Raw genomic sequence first — 23055 nt, forward strand, 5'->3', positions numbered from 1 at the left:
CTATTCTTCAACACTGGTAGACGCGCTGATCTAGACGTAGCTGTAGCCGAAGTCGTCGTTTCGGACACGGCCTAAGTTTTGTACTGGCTACAACCCATGTTATTATCATGTGTACATTCAAGCAGTGTGGAAATCTTGCTTTCCCACATACATTGCTTTCTAATTTCACAGTTGCTTTCATTAACTTCACTTTAGCAGGCCCAAACGTTCACGTATGCACAAGTCTTAGAAAGGGTATTGAGTTGCCGTTCACTAACGAGCAAACTGCTTTAATTTATCTCCAATCCAAGGCACACGTACCCTAGACCTAAAGCGACCAGCGACAGTCCTGTGGCTGTCAGGAAGATGAGCATGATCCAGTGTAGCATGTTTGCTCAGCAGCGGTTTTATTCATTAGCTGAAGATGGGCTATGTGTGCACAGTCAAGACTACTGACGGAGATTACACAATGTGTAAGGGACTATCATTAACCTAAGCTTATCAGATACAGTATACTTTTACTGCATTGGGCAAAAAAGTACAACGGGCAGCCTGAAAGCACACTTAAGTATCACAGCCATGGACATATATTCGTAAGCAAAAAGTGCAGTGAACAATGTAGAACTTAGTAACAAAACCTAAGATTAAGAAATATATCGTTTTCACCAAAAGTACATCGGGGAAAAAAAGGGCAGTGAGCAATGCAGAACTTCAAGTATCAAAACATAAGATTAATACAAAATGTGAAAACCAATTGAATTTGATGACCACAGAAAAATTTATGCAAAAAGTGCAGTCAACATTGCAGACATTAAGTATCAAAATAAAACCTATCTAAGATCAAGAAATGTATCGATTTCAACCAAAGTGAATATACAAATAACCAAAGAAGTCTTATTCAAGCAAAAAGTACAGTAAACAATGTTGAACTAAGTATCAAAACGTTTTCACCAAAAGTGCATCAGACCACATGGAGAACAAGGCTGAACTAGTATCAAAACCTAAGATTTAAAAAAATGTATTGTTTTAGGACAAGTGAATATTACAAACACCGGATGTCTTCATGCAAAAAGTGCAATGAGCAATGCAGAACTTAAGTATCAAAACCTAAGACTAAGAAATGTTTCCTTTTCACCAAAAGTACATCAAACAACATGAAAATTTGATTAGATACCAAACCACAGAAACCTTTTAGCAAAAAGTGCAGTGAGCAGTTTGAAAAGTAACACCAATACAAAGCGTTAAGCATTTGTCGCATGTTCAGTTCAAGCGCAGTGATGTACTTGGAGTTTATCCAACCACGCCATAACCAAAATGCTAGGTCGGCCTTGGTTTCATCAGAGGGCCAAATATTTAAAACAAAATGAAAATGTCACAGGAATTCTTTAAACAATGAAAAACCTTGAAGCATACCAATCCAATAACGTTAATAAATTTACAGAGACTTAGTCCTAGAACTCAAAAATAAAATGAAAGCTTTATATTTTGAGAAAATTTTTCTTCATGAGATGTACACCTCTGTCATTAACTATTTACCAGGCTCTTTTTAACAAAGCCCTCTGAAAACATTTTGGTCGGTCAGTGAACCTCATCACGACAGAAACTTGTTTTGGCCAGAATTGCCAAAACACACCTGCAGGCCTGGTACTTCACGGAGGCAACAAAGGCAATTGCATCCGTGCCCCATGGTCATTGCCTTGGTGCCTATAAAATGCTCCAGTAGAAATTTGAAATTGCTTTTTCAAAAACCAAGCAAACATTTAATGGTTTCCCCCGCAACATTGTTCTCCAGGTCCAACTTCTTAGCAGGAGTATATTCCTACTAACTACACCTCAAAATGCGTTAAACTTTTTCTAATGTACGTGGTTATATCGTCAATCTAAAGAAATCTGGTATGATCTTAAACTCCGTAGGGATTTGAAGCTTATGAGCATGTTTGTAATAATGTACGTATGAGTGCACACATTCTCATCAGGCACTGGACACGTATAGGACTCTGGTGTTATATAAGTGGGATGGATTGGGGTGAAAGGGATGGCAATATCAACCACTAGTATCCTGGGAGACTGAAGGCTCCATGCAGGGGCCAAATTTCCTGGCTCCGCTTAGAGTAGGCGCTTGTGGAAGCAGGGAATTCTACGCTTATGTCAAGCGTATATCATGGGTTAGCATGGAATTTTCGTTTGTGCGCATGCGTAATTACCGTTACTAAACATTCTATGCTTATAAGGCTAGTGCAGGAATTTGGAGCTTGCCGGGCAAGAAGAGAATGGTGATAGTAAGCGCAGAATTCAGCGATAAGCAGAGCCATGAAATTGGACCCTGATGTTCTTATGCTATCACTCGGTTTCCTAGGTTTTAATAACTCCCCCACCCCCCACCCCCCACCAAATTTTTTTTTTATGACAATGTTTGGGATGAGTATGCTATAAATAGGTTACATTTATACTTATTTCAAAACTTTTTGACTAGATTTTCAGTTAAGCCATTATTAATATTGAATACCATCATTCAGCTGAAGTCCTAAGGCTGATTTGAAAGTCAGGTGAATACAGAACACTGACAGCAGTTGATGAAATCACACATTTATGGCAGGACACAAGTAGTAGGAAGGCGATACTTTTTGAAGAACTATCACTCGGATCTCCGTTTCTGACAGCTCCTTCCACGAGTGCGAATCGACCTTTATAAAGACAACACTTAAGAGACGAGAATGATCCATCACTTCCTGCACTGAGTAATAGATACTAGGCTCGCCAATATCCGTTCAATTTACAAAACCGTGTACATGTTTTTCAAAAAAATAAATAGTTTCACATGTGTAAACTGTACTATTATTCCAAATGTACTGACGTCACACATGGCGTACTGTCTGCAAACAGTCTACCAAATATTTTGGGGGGTTGGGGGTCAATTTGCCAGTAGGTATAAGGGTTCGCTTGAAGCCAAGTGCGCATTGTCTAGAATGCTCCCTGCGCAGTAACACACAGAACCCGGACTGGTCAATACAAGGGCCCATTTTCAAAGAACTGCTTAAGCAGAAAGTATTGCTTTACATTTGTCTGCTAAGCACAACTATATGTAAGTAGGATACCAGTTACTTTTTGTACAAACAACATTTTGTTTTAGTTGGAAACCACATTCTGGTAGGCAGCTTTTGTTTTTGCTTTTAAAAGCAGCTCTATGAAATTGGGCTCAGTATACACGCACTCGTGTATCAGAGTAATCTGCACACTTTAAAAAGTCAAATTTAAGAATTTTCTTGCAAATGGTGACGTCACATGTGCATGATGCAGGGGCAAATAAGCTAAGCTGATTATAACTGTCAAATTAAAAAACAATGACTTAAGAATAAAGAAAAATCATGTGTTCACTGTGAACCCACTGCTCTTATAAAGACGGCACCATCGGTGAAACCAAAGGCGAGTAAATACAATTACAAACGTCGAGCAAATTGACTTACATGTCACATAAATCCTGTTGTGGACTCATCTCTCATGAAAAATTAATCTAATTGACCGTTAAATATTTGTTTCTGCCCGGAAATTACTGGCCACATCGGGCTTAATGACTTTCACATCAAGCAAATAGAGTGACGTAAGCTTTAGTTAAAGGCACAGGACACTATTGGTAATTACTCTAAATAATTGTTAGCGTAAAAACTTACTTGGTAACGAGTAATGGAAAGATGTTGATAGTATTAAACATTGTGAGAAAAGGCTCCCCCTCAAGTAACATGGTTTTTGAGAAAACAGTTAATTTCTCACTAAAATAGTAAGCTACGGCTGAAGCCTTTTATTAGGTATCTGAAAGCACACAAAGTAATGCAACAAGGGTGGTTTTTTTTTCATTGATCTCTTTGCAAATTTGATAACCAATTGAGCCAAAATCTTCACAGGTTTGTTATTTTATGCAATACTGGTCTTTGACAAATTACCAAATGTGTCTAGTGCCTTTAATTTAAATTTCCTGAATTAGTTCCACAGCTCATTCAGCATCTTCTCCCCCTGAATATGAAGCGCTGATTTCTAATCATACCTAGGGATAAACATTCCTGGGAAGGACATTACTTTTAAATGGGAAATTATCGCATGATGAATTGAACTGGAAGTTTGTTTTTGGTTTCTGTCGCATTGGGTCTTGTGAACTTTAGAAGAATCAACGCAAATGAAATGTTAAACTGGGTATTGACCAGTAAAAACGGTATCCAAAGCCATTCATTTAGAGCACTTCTTTGAAATTTGTGAGTCTATTTATTTGATCTAAAATGTAACTGGTCTATCTCGCAATGGCTTCCAAGGAAACATTTTTCCACCACTAAAGAAATCCTGGGCAGAACCCTGTCAGAGTCAACACATTTTTAATTTGAGACCTCACAACCCTTTTGGAGTTCAAGGTGTGTTATTTTTTTTCCTTTCCCATTCCATCCACACTGCTTTACTACGGATTTTGTTTTTCGCCGAAGCATTGATTATTGACCTTGGGGGTCACTATAGATCTGACGTGTTATCACACCTCTGACACCTGTACAAGTATAACATCGCAGGAGAGTTTAATTCATGTCGTTTACATTCTACTTTATATACTCATTTAAAGGGAAGGTATATGTTTGGTTATCACTCTTAAAATTAATACAGTAAAAACTTTTGGTCGGAAACCTACAGCGGCTTTCGATAGTAAAGCATTTTGAGAAACATTTCACTTTAAAGAGGTTTACGTTAACATCAGTTTTAATGGCCCAAATATAAATCTGAGACGCGGTAACGCTTCTCAGATTGGGGATTATTATTCTTCCTGCGTGGGATAACCACTCCAGATTTTTGAAGATCTCTCAAAAGGTGACCAACTTTTGAATGTAATTTTCTAATGTAAATTTTATGGTGTACATTTACATCTACATTTATATGAGATTAAAACAAACAAACGGTTTAAAAATCAAAGGTATGCTTCGCCTTTAACAACACAACCATCAATCCTACGCTTACAGATAAATAACATCAATATTTAATCTCAGCAGGAAACTGGGTAATGCATCTTTTATTGGAGTGGGCTGGTAATTCGTCAATCTAAATGATTAATTGGTGAAATAATTCATAAGCAGCTCATCCACCCACCATTACATTGTAATAAGAAATTACATTTTCCCTCCAGCACCCAGGTGATGTCGGCGACTCCAGGAGTGCGCCCCTTGACAATTTGAGGATGAGGCGGCCACGGACGCAAGTCTTTGATGATTGGGCCTGTATGCTTTTGTTTTTTTAAAGGGCAAGGGCACCCAGGCATTTTCTCCCAGGCAAAGGACACCCTTTGTGGAAACTGTACATGGGGCATGTACTGGGGCATGTACTGGGGCATGTACTGGGGCACCAAGGCAATGACCAGGGTGCATGGAGGCAAGCACATTTGTTGCCTCTGTGAAGTATCAGGTCTGGATGATGATGATAATATAAATGTATGCATCAGTTACACAAGTACCTGGATTTTTGCATTCATGATCAATGTAAGACTCATAAGACAATCTTGATGGTCAAGTGGTTAGGGCATCGACACTTATACCTGAGAGGTCAATGGTTCAAATCCTACTCAAGTGCACTCTGGATATTACATCAGAGCTTGCAGTATAGTGCACTGTATGTGGGTAATACACAACACTCAAAGAACTCTTTATTTTGACTCCAAGATATGCCAAGATATATATTTGAAATATAAGACCCATTTATTTACATACATGTAACAGTTAAGTGAAATTTGTAACCAACCATGGCAAAATCACTGTGGTGATCCCCTTCTCTTTTAAATGGCAAGTACACTGGGTTTTTTTTTTTTTTTGCAGGCTTTATACAACAGATATTTTCAATCCATAATGACAATGTATACAAATTTCCATGGATAAATCACTAGATTATTTTAAAATGCAACAAACAGCTTCATCACAACGATTTAATAAAGCTGACTTGATGGCGAGAAATTAGTTTTAATTTGTTCAATTGCAGGAATTTCGTCGAATTTTTGTCATAAGATCTGTCGCAACATCAATTTAGATCAATCAGACTTAAGAACAAATCAATAAGAAACTAGGAAAGGTAAAATGCACCGGTTGTAAGTTGGCAGACATTGTCCGCAAAGGAAATACTAGTACAAATCATCGTGACTAACTGATGAGTATGGATGGGCTCTAGTGTACAATTATAATCCACAGAGCATTGACATTACTGCCATTTTGTATAAAGAGACAGGATGCGATCTGGTTTGTAGATTGAAGCAAAGAGATTAAAAATGCCATGATCTGATTATTGTTGTGAGAGCATCTCAGTAATATGAGTGGGCTGACACAGAAAGTTACATGTGGGTGTACCACAGACAATGTTGGAGAATATTTCAAAACAGCTTAACCATACAGAGAACAGAGGTTTGCTGTAACACAATGAGGATTTCTCTTTAGTACCCTTGTGTTCGGTTAACGACGGCTAAAATAACTGGACAGTTTCTGTTTCTCCAGAGCTGTCGACATTTACATCTTGCCTTTAGGGAGATTTTGTAAAACAATCAGGGACATCTTTAGAATTATATTCAACATAATGAAGAAAATGTTTCTGAGATAATGCCGAAAATCCGGAGTGAATATGTCCACATAGGAGAAATAATCCCTAGTGATAGGAACACACAATTTCGAACATTACTAACTCAGATTCAAATTTTGGGGCATAAAAACTTGTCTTTTTACATAACCACATTTAGTTCAAAGTGAAAAGTTTCTTACAATGATTTATACATGAAAGCTGCTATATATGTATGGCTTCTAACCAAAGATTTTATTGCCATTACTTTTGAGAAAAATCACGGAACGAATACCTCCCTTTAACAAAAGGAAAAAAATTCATGTCTGAATCTGTTTCTTTCCATCTAAAACTCCAATCAAAACTTCAACCTGAAGTATTACATCCTCTTCTTATGCTAAAAAGTCAAGCTCATGTTGATTTTGAGTTATGTTATCCACGCAACCAGTTCACCTAAAGGCTTGCTTCCGTTTTTCTTTTCTTTTTCCCTCCCCCCCCCCAAAAAAAACTAAATTACACTTCTCTTCAGATGTGGCAGTGACAAATCCTACAGGGGGCTTGTAACTCGATCCGAAAGCCCTCAAACCCTTCAAGCAGCATAGAGATTGTTACTAATAATGAGTCTGTCAGTCTGACCAGTGTTTCATTATCAAGCCAGCCAAAGGAGCGGGTAGCACTGTACGTTCTGATCAGAGCACGCCACTTTGGTTTTCCTGGACACTATTTTTTTTCCGTACATCTGTACATTGAAAACGCCACTGTGTTGCTGTGCTTTTCAATAGGGGAAATTTGTTTCTTCTAAAATCGATTCAAAACAGGAAATCCTTAAACAAAAGATCTGGAAATTTGTTGAGGATGGCAATTCTATACTACAGGGAAAAAATTGCTTCTTGGTCTTGGATACCTTACTACAATGGCGTTACAATGGGAAGTATGGGATGCGCTGGTTGTAATCCATGGGGAAATTAAGCATTTGGGGCTGCGGGTGCCCTGACAAGTACAACAAAATTGACATTTTGGTGATAAATAAATCAGAGCAAGACAGGTTGAAATTTACTCATCATTCAATTTCATACACAATTTTGGGAAGTATGTTGTGACTGAACTGGCAAAGGATCAGAATAAAACTCTCTTGATAGCAACAAAAATACGCTTGCTTATAAGATAAAATAGCTTACATATATTAAATTTCATGATTGAAAGACATTTCAAAATGTATTGATGTATGTTTGTACTATTAGGCCCTGTCCGAAACGGCAACTTTGGCTCTGGCTACAGCTAGATCAGCGCGTCTGAATAGGTAGACGTGTGCAATCTAGCCATACTGTACATGTACATTGTAGCTCTAGCCGAAGTGAAGAACACCCTCTATAGATGAGATGTCAGTTGGTACGTAATTACATCACACATGTGCGTATGCTTCAGGTCTTAAAGTTTCACTACTTCCGGCTCCAAAGCTGGTGTATATTTATGTGTAATTTTGCCCGAATCACCAATTTCATCATTCAAAAAAGCTCAAAACCATTTCTTATCAGAAACTTCTCATTCCAACTAACTGAACCCTGTTGATTGACACCTCCTTACAGAATGTGTGACATGGTCCAACATGATATCATAGGATATATGAGCTTACTGGCGTGTATGATACGGTTAAACAAATGGAAATAACAACTTATGTCAGCAAGAGCTGCCTCGCAGCAGGGTTTTAAAAACAAAAACCACTGACTCAATGGTGTGCTATTTTGATTGAAAGGACTAAAGGAAATGAAGATTAATTCCTCATAATGCATTGCAATCAATGTAAACATGACAACAGAACAACTGAGAGAATAAAAAACAAACTCCAGAAAGGTGATCATGACCATGCATCAAGGAGATTTATCCTACTGGATAACATTACACATCTCAAACTTATCTCATCAATAACAAATTCAGGAGGAATTCTCCCGTGCGTGACAGATCATTCTCATTAACTTCTAGCATCAGCGTTATTTTCTATCCAAAAGTCTGTATCAATATCTGGATTAATGACATGTGCACATATTACGCCGACGGGGGGATCGCGTGAATTGAAATCAACGCACCATGTTTTTTTCTTGGCGAGACTGATTTGAATGGAAAAGGTCATATTCAACTTGTTGGAAACTCTACACTGATGTTTCGGGGCAGTTCAGCCGTAGACATCATGTTACTGTAGATTACAATGATTCAAGTCTGCACCAACACTCTCATCAAAATTAGATATTTAATTCACCTGGAACCCTTTAAAGGACAACAAAATAAGCGTCTCCACCCCCTTCCTTTTTATTTAGAGGCCACCTCCTTTGTGCCTTTCTTTTTAAAAACAATCTCATGTGAGAAAACAAATCTTTTGAAAAATAGCCCAGCCAGTTGTCTTTAAAATGTGTCAGTCGGCCATTTTGGAGAAGACGATGTTTGACGGAGAAGAAAAAAAAAAGGCCCTCCTCCTTCCTTTTTTCAAAAAGGGAGACCGCTACACACATTTTTTTTTTGCCATATCAAACCAGTTGCATGTTATGACGGACTACTGATCAGCATACGCATATAGACGTGAGACCATGCATGTAAAGTGCCTTGAATAAAGGATGGTGCAGTTAAGTGCATAGAGCATCACTGTACCACCATGGAGGACGGACATCTCACTCCTCCATGGCCACTAGAAAAGCAACCGCTAGAAATTTCTTCTTATTTAAAAAAAAATGTTTTACTTGACATGCGATGTCATGGCCGATCAGTCTATGGGTGTGGACTGAAGTTCTGTAATTTATAGGATGTGGGCTCGAATCCTGCAGTCGATTTCATGAAACGCTAGGATTAATCCTATCTCGAGTTAGGACGAGTAACCTGCCTAACACATAGGATGGGTTCAATGCTTCGTAATGTCTTCTGATACGGAACTGAACACGTCCTAAGTCCTAGGATTAATCCTAAGTTAGGAAGAGTTGGTGAAATCGATGGCAGTGCCTTAATAAGGAATCGAAAGATAATTCACAGGGGTAAACATCTCCTTTGAAATAATGGCATCCATTAACTCCATCCAAAATTCCACTAATCCCTTGATTTATGTATAGGTATAAGTGGGTGAGTATTAATTTCATGCTCTTAAGTGGTCTGTTTACCATGGACTTGAGCCAGCGTTCATTGAACCTTGTGATCTCTTTCAAGTACATCAGCTCCTATTTTCCCGTGTTGCTATCAGTTTTGTGTGGATTTCATCGTTACGAAGCATACGGTATGCAGGTAGGCTGTTCATATTGTGTATTCCAATATGGCGCATGGAATCCGATCAGCAACCTTGATATCCTTAGAATGACCAGCCAAACAATAACACCAAATCCTTGCAAGAATTGTTTAGTAATTATTATTTCAACCCTTCAAGCCTAGAACTTCGTTCGCACGTGGATGCAAGCTGGCTGGAGAAAAAAAAGGGCTTGCACAACTCTAGAAGAAAACAAACCCTCAAAACAGCACGGGATGTCCAATTTGGACAACCTTGATTGTTATCACTAAAATGTCAAGTTAGATGAGTTGATAAAATGACAATCGTGATTTCTCTATGACAATCGTGATTTCTCTAAAGGAGAAACAGTTTTACTCAGGGACAAACTCAGGAGCTACACACGCAAAGACAAATGACGTCTTTAATTCAGACAAAGTAGCTATAAAATAACTCAAGGGAACCTTCCTTTCTGTAGAAGAAAGCTTTCAATAGGTTGTACATCAGCCTAATCAGTCCAATTGTACTCAGCGTACCTCGTCATGTCCAACAACCGATAAACATGATTAACTAAAAATATCTACTGACTCATAGATTAGAAGAGACAAGGACAAAATATTACCTCTGACATAAAAATCCCTCCTTTCAATTCTCAGACCTTCAATTCTGTGCCTCATTGAAAGCATCTAGTCATTTTACATCAAGCGTTTGTTAGTTTTTATGAATGAATAGCCACTGATACCCACCGGTACTGATAACTTAAATTAGCTCTCTCTCTGTCTACTGTGATTGCAAAGTAGGTAGGAATCGCTAAGTGTTGGTCATGTTCATACGATATCATACAGGGGTACTTTGGATATCGTGCAATAATATTTCCCTGCTGGTTGGTCATGTTAATATCCCAGCTAGTTTACGTGTCAGATTGCATAGAACTGGAAACTGATCCTGGGAGTGTTTTTCAAATTTTTTTAGTTATCTGAATTATTTAGTGCTGTTAAAAAGTAGTTATTTGCCTGCTTATGGCTGTATGTTTAGGAGTTATCTTTTACATAGATGGATGTGACGCCTACATTTAGGTCAGCGGCAATAGACAGCACTGACACAACAGACAGTGACAGATGATCTGGAAAACCACCAGGTATTTTTCCCCTTAAATTATGCACTTTAAAAAAAATATATTTACTTGTTACTTATTTTAATTGTTAACTGGTTTTCGATATTCAGTTATTTCGTTTGACCCACACACCCACAATTTCGAGAAAAACACAACCCAGAATGTTTATACACCCTGTATTGACAATTCTGAACACGTGCGTGCTACTATCCCTGTAGAAATTATGGGCTGCAAGTCTGCTATAAATTGCTACAGACAAACTTACTACCAACACATAGACATTATGGCAGTCATCACAATTACAATGAATTGGCATTGACACAGCTGATTGAACACTCAAAACATTCGCGCATAACGTAAATTGCATGGTACCATTTAAAAAGTATGCATTGAGTACACAAAACCAAGAATCGTCTAGTATGTCGGCAGACCAGCAATAAAATTTTCCACCTACATTATGCTCATAAATATCATTAGTTATTAAACAAGTTTACGTTAACTAATTGGTAACCTTCGAGGCAACAACAGTACTGTTTTGTACTATTGGGAAAATGCAAACAACTAAGAGGTAAAGTATGATGCAGCTAATAAAATAAGAAATCAGCTTAATATTTTGACGCCAGATGTCATGTTTAAACACAACAGTTTTACTTTGAAGGCATGTCAGTAGTTGTGCTTCTGTATTTTTGTTTTCACATTGGATGACCGGAACAAAGTTCGCAGGGTTTTTGTCAGGTGGTAACTCTATAACCCAAAAACCATAAATGCAATGAGTAAAAAAACTACTGCTGCTCCATTTTTGTCACCTAGCCTTCCACGCCGTTGACCGAGGGTACCCCCAAAACACAGTCGGTTAAATTCACCAACAAGAATGCACTGTATCAATAACTCCCAAACAAACTAAAGTGACTGTGCTCATTTATTCAAACCCGACTGAGTATACAATCCCGACTGTTAATCTAATTCATTATGGTTCTGCATTCTGGAGCAACTCCATTAACCCGTTACATGCAAATCAAATCAAAACCAGCCCACCGACGGGACGGATGGACGACTGGATTCATTTTTTTTTCCCACCGTCGTCTTCCTTTTCTCTTCTTGGAGTCAGTTCCCCATGAGAAGAGGATACCGTTATTACATGTATCGGATACCCTGAGGGCAAACTGGTTACATCAACAAGTTTTCAACGGGAAATGTGTGTGAGTAATGGGGATGGGTTGCAACCAAGATGTTATTCTTGCATGGTGCCCCGCGGTAAAAAACAGGGTAGCTTCACCGAGTGAGTAACAGACAATGACAGTCTCATCCTTTTTTTTCATGCAGGTGCCCCACTGGCTGATTTTTCTGGGAGAGACTGTGTGAAATCCAATGCCATTTTGGATATAATATAGCAAGTTTAAAGCTGTGTTCGCATTGGACCTTTGGGTCTGGTACCTTACCAGCCCGTTAAGTTAACTTACCAGGCTAGTAAGTTAAAGCTAACAGCTGTTCACTTGGATTAATTGTGTCCGGTAACTTACCAGGGACGCAGAGTAGGTTGGCAAATGAAGTCACAGGCTAGGTCACCATATTCGTGGTACGGGATGGTACGTTCGCCTTGGACTTCTTGTCCCTGTTAAGTTAACATTTTTAGTTACCGTAACTCGAATCGGCCTGGTTAGTTAATAGCACCGTGGCGGTAACTTACCAGCCCGGTAAGTTACCAGGTGTTCGCACTTGGACTTAATAGCAGTAAGTTAACAATTTGCGGCGGTAATGTTACCATTTTAAGCTCAATGTGAACGCAGTTTAACACCACTTAAAATCTTTTCTGTCATCTTATCATGCACATGCAGTAAACTTACTAGTAATGGTAGTAGAGCTGTCCGATCTTGGAGGCTATCTCTCCGATTTGCCATCGCTTCAGGCCGTAATGAGTGTCCAGGGTCTGCCTGTGGGGAACAACAACAAAACAAAATAAAACTTTTACTTCATTAATTGTTTCCATTTATGAAATCTGGGGATAACAAAAAGCTACTAGCCCTGTAACATGAAACTCATTAAACGGGAACTTTTAAAGACTCATATTAATGAAACTCACAAAAGCTGTTGAGTTAGCACTCCTTTTGGGAGTGATGAAAGGAGTGTTTCTTATGGCCTTGTCACATAAATGCAACTTCAAAGGAAACTTGGTGGCAACCAACTGCAGTGCAGGGACACTTTGGTAGCAAATGAGTAATTTCTTTAATGTTTTATGATCCTGAAGACAAATATGTGAAGTTGTTAACATTCAAATGTCAATACCCTTTCTTCTTGAAAATTGTCTAGAACTGGATGCTTGTATCTGGAAAACATCATATGATATGAACTTAACAGTGTTGACAAGTTTGGATGGTTCCGTAAGTGATTAACAAATGGACTATAAAGTGAATGTTCGTCCCATCACTGCAGTAAAAAAAAAATCCTTCTCTGAGAGTTCAATGCTCCTTTTAAGAAGTTAATAGGCAATCTCTGTGTAGTAGTAATAGGCAATCTCTGCGTCGAGGGTTGATGAAGCACCTTTTAGTTTTAGTATAGAGTCCACTGGGTATAGGACACCAGGAGTCAAGTATCCGAACTGACTGGCTGAATGCTGGGTCAACCACCACTTGGAAAGTCTTGGGTAAAGTGTAGAATCAGGAAGGCTAGACCATAGGGCTCTTCAATACCACTTGGAAAACGTGACCTTAATGTAAAATACACCCGTTTCCAATAGTCATACTATACAACAGCGGCAGGAACAAGTCTGGAGAAACTGTAATCAAAAATTTGCTTTTTATTACCTTCTTAACCACCTTACTTCGGGATTATATCATTAAGGGTTTTGTTTCTGCAGCTTCAGTACTAATAAAATTACTGAAGGATGCAAGGCGCTTATCTGGAGAAACGAAAGACCAAAGTGTAGTTTGGTGACAGCTACAGTTTGGCATGCCTTGGGACTTCACTCTTGAAGGGCACAGTAATTTTCCTCTGGTGAGGAAAATGTCAATTTGTATTGGAACCTTGCACAGGGCAACACAGCAAAAGCACAGGGCACCATGGTGGCGATTGCTATGGGTGCCATGAGTTATTTTGAGGCCTGGTTTGAAGAACAGGCGAGTCTTGTGACCTTTTTTGAAGCAGGGAACAGCATTTTTAATAGGAAGACTGTTCCATAGGCAAGAGGCAGCAGTGGAAAAGGCTCTTTCACCAGCTAGTATGCGTGACTTGTCCACCACAAGGGAGATGGCAACACAGCTTTGAAGGGAGTATGGGCTGTCATGGATTTCAAAAAGCTTAGAGGCCATGTAAACAAATTTATAATGTAAACAAGTAAATAAATAAAAACACACTAAGGGTATGTTCAGACAGCGTACTAACTTAGACCCGAACCGGTCTAACTTTTACGAGCAGCGGGGGGTGGTCGTAAAAATAAAAACCCATTGCGTTCAGACAGCACAGAGTTAAACCCGATCCGGTTTATCTTCGGTTTTAAGAGGTCAAAGTAGACGCGACCCCGTTGCTCTAACATCCGGTTTTATTCATCAGATTCACGCACCGAGTATGCCGAGATCCCCATGCCCTGGATGATCAGACAGGGCATAATTATTGGATACAAATGGCTCAATCGAACGCGGTAACAGTTTTACCGTTGGGAGGATATGGGCACTTAAAACAAACATGAACACGACTCGAAATTATTTTTTTAAACAAACAAAATACTGATACAAACCGCCGAGAAAACTCACCAAAATATTGTCCATATTCCATGAAACAGAACACGTTTCATTTTTGTGTTTTGTTTTATACCACTGTTTCCAATTTAATAAATACTTTTAGTTTGTACTTCAATCGACTGGAAGTTGCGATCTCTCAAAAGCTGGTGCCGCGATTTTTATTCCGATTCGTTCATAAACACAACTACACACGTGCAAGTTACGTAAATACATGTACTTTGCAGTATTTTCCCAACTTCCCAACAACGTGGTGATATTGCTGGCGTAGGGAATTTCCCCTACACACAGCCTCGCGCCCACTGCAGTTCATTCTCCTAGATTGAAAGTACAGCACGCTAGTAACGGTGACGGCAATAGAAAGGCACATCCACGGGATCGGTGATGGTAACTATGGGATATCAGAGAGTGATCACTATGGGACGGCAGCGCTGTACATGTGAGAAGCATTACAAAATATGCTTCTTCGCTGCGCTCGTAGTATACGCATGGAAAACAGTTTCAATTTATTGTAGGACACTCAACAAAAAAAGCTTGGAAAATAACATTTTGTTTCAGAATTTAATAAATCTCGGGCGTGGGCCTGTGTTAAACTGCATACACCGATCGAGAGGGTTTCGCCAACTCGGTAAGCGGCAAGAAAGTAATATAAATACTCGGTGCTTTTCAGCATCAGAGGCAACAGAAACCGTATACAAGCACTCCGGGTCCCGGGCGTGTGCATTGAACCACACAATGGGTCGTCCGTTGTGAGTTAAAACCGGATGTCATTCTGTCCACACGCAGTGTTAAAAGATAAACCCGAACCGGTTTAGACTTAGACCGCCTCGCTGGACGGTTTAAGTTTTGGGGTTTAAACCCGATCCGGTCTAACTTTATTTGCGTTCACACGCACAAAAGTTGAACCCGAACCGGTCTAAGTGGACTTAGACCAACTTTAGTACGGCGTGTGAACGACCTCTATGGTGCATGGCCATCTCAATACCAAGGCATTATAATGAATTCTTCATTATCTACATTCAGTGCAATAAAAACGTAAAGGGTTTGTGACAATCTGTTTTTGTTGTTGCTGATTTTCGTGAAGCTCAAGTTCTGGCATGTGGCCGACCAAGAAATTGCATGAGTTCTCAAGAGTATGCAGCATAAACAATACACATACAGAGAGGGGGTGGGATTTCATCATGATCATTATTCTTATTGCAAGAGATAGACGTTGCATGTTGATGGGTGCATTATGTTGCTCCAACATGACCATTTCTTATTTTCCACAGGAAATCTTCAGCAGTCTCTGTCCTCCCCTCTCCCCCCCCCCCCCCAAAAAAAGGACTGTGGCCGAGCAGGAAATTGCATGAGTTCTCCGAGTACCGTATTCAACTCAGATGCACAACAATAGAGGGATGGGATTTCATCATCATCATTATAATTCTAACGACAAGAGAAAGACGCTGCATGTTGATGGGCGCATTATGTTGCTCCAACATGCCCACACTCTTAATTTCTACAGGAAATCTTCAGCAGTCTCTGCCCTCCCCCCCCCCCCAATCCAAGAAAAGGACTATGGCCGACCAGGAAATTGCTTGAGTTCTGCAAGTATCCAGCTCAGATGCACAATACATGTACAGAGGGATGGGATTTCATCATTATCATCATTATCATTCTTATTGCAAGAGAAGACTATGAATCATGATGGGTGCATTATGTTGCTCCATCGTGACCACGTTCTTAATTTCCACAGGAACTCTTTGTAACTACCCTACCCCCCTCCCCTTATATATCTATTTGCTTTCTGTGAGGTGGAACTTAGAGAAAATCCATGGGATTATGGCGTAGTTTTAATCTTGGAAATTGTCTGCGGGGCCGGTCGACTTAAAGAGCCTGATGAAGCGGTGTGTTGGATTGGTTTTTGCCCCTTACTGGTGAAAGCATCTAAGATTTCCAAGATACTTAATGTCAGTGAGTTCAGTTCAGCGTTCGAAGCTTTGGACTTTGCAGGGATTTTTTGTTTGCCACAGTAGGACTAATATTTCCTAAGCTGATTACTTTCCACAAAGAGCCCCCTATGGCAACAGTTAATGATGTCTTGTATGAATATCATTTTCGGCAGATCTAAAAATATATTGTTTGAGCTTTATAGTTGTTTTGTAACAACAAGAAAACAGAAGTGCACAGCCATCAAATCGTTTACATGGAGTATCTGTGGAGTACACAAATATGAAATTGTATGACAAATTGCTTACAGACATTTTATTTTCAAGAATTTCAAATAAATAGAAAAACATAATCTTCATTTGAGTTGTTTTTTCGTTTTTGATATGTTAATGCACACGACTTGCACAGTCTGTTAACTTTGCCATGTAAACCTACTACATGTACGGTGATTCCCAATGTCCACTGAACATACAGAGTTCTTCAAGGTGTTTAATACTTGATGTTCTTAGCTCTAACCCATTTTTCTGCATCCCTAGGCTGCCCACCAAAGAGGAAATAACCGTCTCTTAGTTTAAAAAAAGTCCTTGAACTTTAATGCATAAAAAGACAGGATTTGCTCCATCTCTGCAATGGAACCGATTACACTATACATTTTAATGGAAGGGAAATCCATCCGTGGTAAAGTTAACTGTAATACTTCTTACGTGGATTTATGCCTTTTGTCACTCTCTCTCATTCTTTCCAATTTATTTTAAATCTCTCCGGTATCATAGAGACTTTGACTTCAATTTCAATTTGAAGCTGGCGGCAAAACTTCCTGGCCATGAAAAACCTGGTCAGGTAGAATCTGCATCCACAACTCTGGGATGATGATCCTGTCGCCTTTTCTTTTGAGGGATTAAGTATCAAAAGAGGACAGCATAAAGAAGATGAGCACAATATGTTTCATCGTGTCATACATCCTTATTTTCTAATCACATTTTTAAATTGGCACTGGACACTATTGGTAATTACTCAAAATAATTGTCAGCAAAAAACAACGAGGAATAGTAACGAGGAATGGAGAGCTGTTGATAGGACTAAAAACATTGTGGGAAACGGATCCCTCTGATGTAATGTAGGTTTTGAGAAAGAAGTGATTTCCACTGGTTTTTTGTTTTATGCATTTTTATGCCGGGTTACACTGAAGTGAGAATACTGGTCTTTGACAATTACCAAAGGTGTCCAGTGCCTTTAAGGTATCTTACAATATGACAACAAGCAGGGGGCGCAGCTGCTGGGTCTAATAATGCTATTAAGTTCCATTTATTTTTCTTTCTTCAAGTGGGTGATATCTTTCTACCAGGGATGTGATAGGCTGTTGAAAAACAAAAAAACTACGAGTGCAAAGTATGAAAGCATAGGAGCACAAAGCGTGATGGCTTGAGAGTGCAAAGCATGCAAGCTTGCGAGCGTGAAAGCTTTTAAGTGCGAAACCTGCTTATGACATACATTTTTTTTTTTTTTTTTTTTTTCGGGGGGGGGGGGGGGTTAAAAATAGAGAAACCTGATCCCTGTCCTACTTCATATTTTTTACTGATTTCCAGTTAACAACAGAGAAATCCAATCCCGATTAAAAACAGAGAAATTCCGCCCTTGTTCACTCACGATTAGAAAATTACAAATTGATAAGGTATTCATCATAGGATTCCAGAACCAGGGACCTCAAAAATACATCCAGATCATAGTGAGATTTGTTTTTAGCATGAGCCGTCTTCATTTGCATTCCTTGTCCACTCGGCAACGCTCTCCGGCCTGGCCCGGCTACAGTTTCGGCCATCACACTTTGAACACAGACCACACCTGACGAAACACAACCGAGATCAGCCTGAGCTGCAAAATGCACTTAGACATCATGTATCCAAATAATTGCATAGATTAGGCTCGTACACAGAGTAGCTCAGACATTCATTAGCGCTACTGCAGGAGCCCAGAGCGTGCATTTGGTGTTGCCACTTACACCCTTGGGGTCCGAATTCGAGCTGCTCTCTCCCCGGAAGGCGCTTCTCGCAAAAAGGAAAAACAACGAGCGTCAATTTTCGTGAAATAATGAGAAAGTGTGGATGGGCGGGGGTTGATTCGTACCCCTCTAGCTGTAATGTGATTTGAATAAAAAACGAAGAAGAGGTTCAGGTGAATGTATGCCACCCTTGATGAAGAAAGCCAAGGTATCTTCTCCGTTCTTATCGCCTCGTGCTAACAAAAGTACGCAGGATATCAAATCCATCTTCACTTAGCCATTAGTGGACTGAGTTATTAATTTTCATTAAAGGACTAAAGAGGATTTAATGCTTAAATGTTTAAATTATGTATTCCTTTATCTTTACTTCCATTAATGCACAATAGTTGGAAGATTTCCATAATTGTTCAAACACTGATTGTTTTGTTTGTATAATTATAAAGAATTACAAGTCTGCATATAAATAAATTAACATATTGTGTGAATAAGTTGTGTTTGATTTATTTTCAAATCTGCTGAACGACTGAGAGGATTCTAGACTTGTATTAGTCATATTATGAGTGGTAGGTTTGTTGACCCTTTATGATCCAAAGCTACAGGGAATAAGTAAATGCCTCTGTCTTCTTCAAGGCCATTTTAATTTTGCAAAGGGCACTCTCATTTGAAAATCTTAAGTCTTTGGGAAACACTCCAAGGGAGCCCTGGATGCAATTTCTTTTTCCGTAGTTTGGAATTGTCATTCTCAAAATTTTCCAGATGTTTTATTCAGGATTCCCTTTTTTTAATCGATTTAGAAAGAAACAAATCTTCATTTTAAAAAAGCACTACAACAGGGTTGGCAATTTTGATGTACAGAAGAAAACAAATAGAGACCTGGACCAGGGCAACAGAGGTCATGGGCTCCTTGGCCTTTGTTTACCTCCAGGTCTGAATACCTTAGTGGCTTTGGGAATAATTCATTAGAGTAACCATGTCGTCTACATGTAGTCCTTGATTTAAACACACCTGCATAAAACCAACTTTTTAAGCAAATTTCTTCAAATTTATATTGTAATGTGTGCAACAAAAGTATTGAATAAAAGTTTACGTTTGGTTCCGTTAGTTTATTTAGGCCATATCCGAATTGGTGGCTACGGCTGCACCGATCTGTCTGAGGTAGGATTCGAACCAGGGTTCACAGAGTTGAAAGAAATGGTAAGAAACCACTAAGCCAGCCTGAACACCCTCAAATAACACACCGAGGGTTTCAGTACACGTTATCTGCACAATGTATCAAACCTGATAGAAAATGACTTTTAGTACTTTTCTTAAAGGAACACGTTGCCTTGGATCGGACGAGTTGGTCTATAAAAAAGCGTTTGTAACCGTTTGTTATTAAATGTATATGGTTGGAAAGATGTGTTAAAAGTAGAATACAATGATCCACACAAGTTTGCCTCGAAATTGCGTGGTTTTCCTTTTACTGTGCGAACCAACACGATCGGCCATTTATGGGAGTCAAAAATTTGACTCCCATAAATGGCCGTTGTGTTAGTCGACGAGGTAAAAGGAAAACCACGCAATTTCGAGGCATGTTTGTGCGGATCATTGTATTCTACTTTTACAGCATCTTTCTACACATATGCATTTTATAACAAACGCTTTTCAAAAACCAACTCGACCGATCCAAGGCAACGTGTTCCTTTAAATCACAATATGGACTTGATTCACCTGACGCCATCACCATGACAAATATTAGGTGTGCCTTTTTGGAAGCCAGGTTCTTGGTGTGAATGTGCGTTGCACATCCTACCTACGGAAATGCATGTGTGCACTCTCTGTAGTAATTTGACTCTGAAATTTGGTGTTCAGGACAGTGAGTCTGCATGTGTAATATCAGTGCAAGGGGCCATTAAGATTTAACCTTTAAAAAAGTCTCTCGAGAAAGGTCATTAGCACTTTTTGCATTTTTACATTGTACATTACACCTAGGTTATTTTATGTTAGAAAGCAATTTGCAACAGCCATTTCTTTTTACAAGTTTATAAGAAGCGAGCTTTCAGATTGATAATTGTAAGGCCAAATCTGAGTTGGCAACTTCTTCTACAACTACGGCTGTTGCTAAGGGTGTTGTTAAGGACATCAAATACCATCAACGCATGATGGTGTTGAAGTCAAGCCGAAGCCATAGTTTTAGCTCTAATTCAAACACAGCCAACAGGCGTGGAATTTCATCTTTGAAAGAGCATTTTCACTTTCCAGATGGTACTTCCATTGGAAAATCTTAAAGTCAATATGAAACTTTTGAAGGGGCACCAAGGCCATGGCCTAAGGCTGTTTTTATCAACCAATCGTGATAAGTACTAAAAGTGTACCTTTAACTTTTACAGAGTCGACAATATGTGAATGAACACGATTCATTCCACAGACAGGCCAGATGGTTCACCACATTATAACAAGGTTCATTTAATGCCTGACAAACCCGGAGAGTGCGAATGGTCTAAACCAAACACAGTGGTAAAATCAGAATTTGATACAAGCAGGATAATCTAACTCAGTTAGCAAGAAGAGGGGTAATTTCCCCGGAGGACGGTGGTGATACGTAAATATGTTAGCACAACCCAGCCTCCTTCATATGCTTCATTAATACCACATAATCCCCGCATCAACTCACTTAAGATCATACAGCAAACCTCTCGAGGGTAAGGAACCCCAACGTATGAAACATACATGATGAGTGATAAGAATTTAAGAAGTTAATAACCGGCCTAATGAAATTTTGCAAATGAGACTCTCCCTCTACAAGATTGGTAAATCTCTAACTCATCTGCCTCAGTGACAAACATACGAATAGTACACAAACATGCCTATAGATGAGATAATAAGACTGCAAACAAATACCAGTGATCGCACAGGGCAATGTACCGGCTATAATTCAAATCTAATTAAACGTAAACGTAATTGGAAAATGCAGATAGCCCAAATTACATAAGCCATCCAAGTGATACCATGGCAACCACTGATGACCACATACTGTACTTGTCAAAGGAATTGTATATTTTGTTCACATACCTATTTTGTTGTTGGAACTTCCAGAGCTTTGTGTACACATCAAAAGTCCGGCCAAAATATGACTGCCACTGCTTGTGTCCATATTGCGGAAGATCTCTGTTGAAATAAAAACATTGTTTCAAAATATAAACGTTTTTGTTGTTGTTTTCAAATATCAAAAATCAAAAATCATCACTCTTCAATATTGTCATTCAGTATATGTACAAACCTGCTCAGGTAATATTTTGCAGTGCAACATTGCAGGATAAAATCACTCCCTGTGATCAAGTAGTCATTCTTTAGCCTCATATGATATCATTTGATACAGATCTGAAAAATTCCTTTGTTAACCAAACCTTCTTCTAATGTAAACTTAGAACTTTACAGGCCAAATACTTGACGGGCAACGAAGGCGATTGCATCCATGCCCCCTGGCCATTGCCTTGGTGCCCTTAAAATGCTACAGTAGAAATGTACAATTTCCTCATAATTAAATAGGGTGCACTTTACTTACTAAAAGCGAAGTCTACAGGCCTGACTTTATCTTATTTATTTTCATCTGTAAAAAGATGCAGGTGTTGAACTTAGAAGGTTATAAATATTTAAACATGGTACTATCCAAGGGAGACCACATAATATGTCTGTGCTGTGAAGTGTGTTATGCTGAATGTCTGAAAGTGTCAGCTGCACTGACAGATAGAATACAGAAGTACTTCAGCAATCAGTAAGCAGTCGATAGTCCCAGTTGGACTTGTCACCATAATAGAACTAACTCAATGATTCCACTTTGGCTGACAGTGAAGTCCAGGTATACAGCTTGGGTTTCTCCTCCCTTTTTTAATGGCACTGGACACCTTTGGAAATTGTCAAAGACCAGTAATTCTCACTTGGTGTATCCCAACATATTGTATTGTAATTGTATGCAAAAACTAACAAATCTGTGAAATTTGGACGTCCAAGCCAAGTCCAAGTCAATTGGTCATCAACTTAACGTCCTACCACAGCACCTGGGCAAAAAAGGGGGTGCAGGATGCGCACAAAATATGATTCATAAAGTATCTGTTCACCTGTGCTGTGGTAATGAAGTTTTAATTTAATAAAAAATATCGGGTGCACTGCCCATCCCCCTTTTGAGAATCGGGTGAGGATTCAATTCAACAAGAACTTCTTATTTTTAGTTCTATATTTTTATAAAATAGACCTGCAACATTCCTAACCACCCTCAGATTAGGTTTGTGTGCATATCCAGCACATTTCCACACACTGCTATGCCAGTAGTGCAAATGAAAAAAAATTGAATTAATGAGTTAATTTATTATTTAACCAGTGCAGTGAACCGATGCAGTATTGACTAAATTCAACAAGAAATTTTAATTATTTTCCTCAACGAACGTTTCACCTGTTTTTGTTTTGATTTTCTCCTGAAAACCAGCTGATCATTGATAGCTTTTGTTTTGAACAATATTTATACATAGAC

At 39.0% G+C, this 23055-nt stretch overlaps 1 protein-coding gene across 2 annotated transcripts in view; it reads right to left on the reverse strand.

Moving 5' to 3' along the window:
• LOC139947866 (protein SCAI-like) overlaps positions 1 to 23055 on the reverse strand; it is a 78898-nt gene that overhangs the window by 55495 nt on the left and 348 nt on the right. For both annotated transcript variants that reach the window (XR_011787388.1, XM_071945688.1), the window contains exons 2-3: positions 21600 to 21695; positions 12734 to 12820 (exon numbers count right to left, since the gene is read on the reverse strand). Coding sequence is in view for 1 of the 2 variants with exons in the window: in XM_071945688.1 (XP_071801789.1) it covers positions 12734 to 12820; positions 21600 to 21695 (183 nt within the window). In the remaining variant the exon portion in view is untranslated. The remainder of the gene's footprint in view (positions 1 to 12733; positions 12821 to 21599; positions 21696 to 23055) is intronic.

The sequence above is a fragment of the Asterias amurensis genome, chromosome 15 (assembly GCF_032118995.1).
Source record: "Asterias amurensis chromosome 15, ASM3211899v1".
Classification (NCBI taxonomy): domain Eukaryota; kingdom Metazoa; phylum Echinodermata; class Asteroidea; order Forcipulatida; family Asteriidae; genus Asterias; species Asterias amurensis.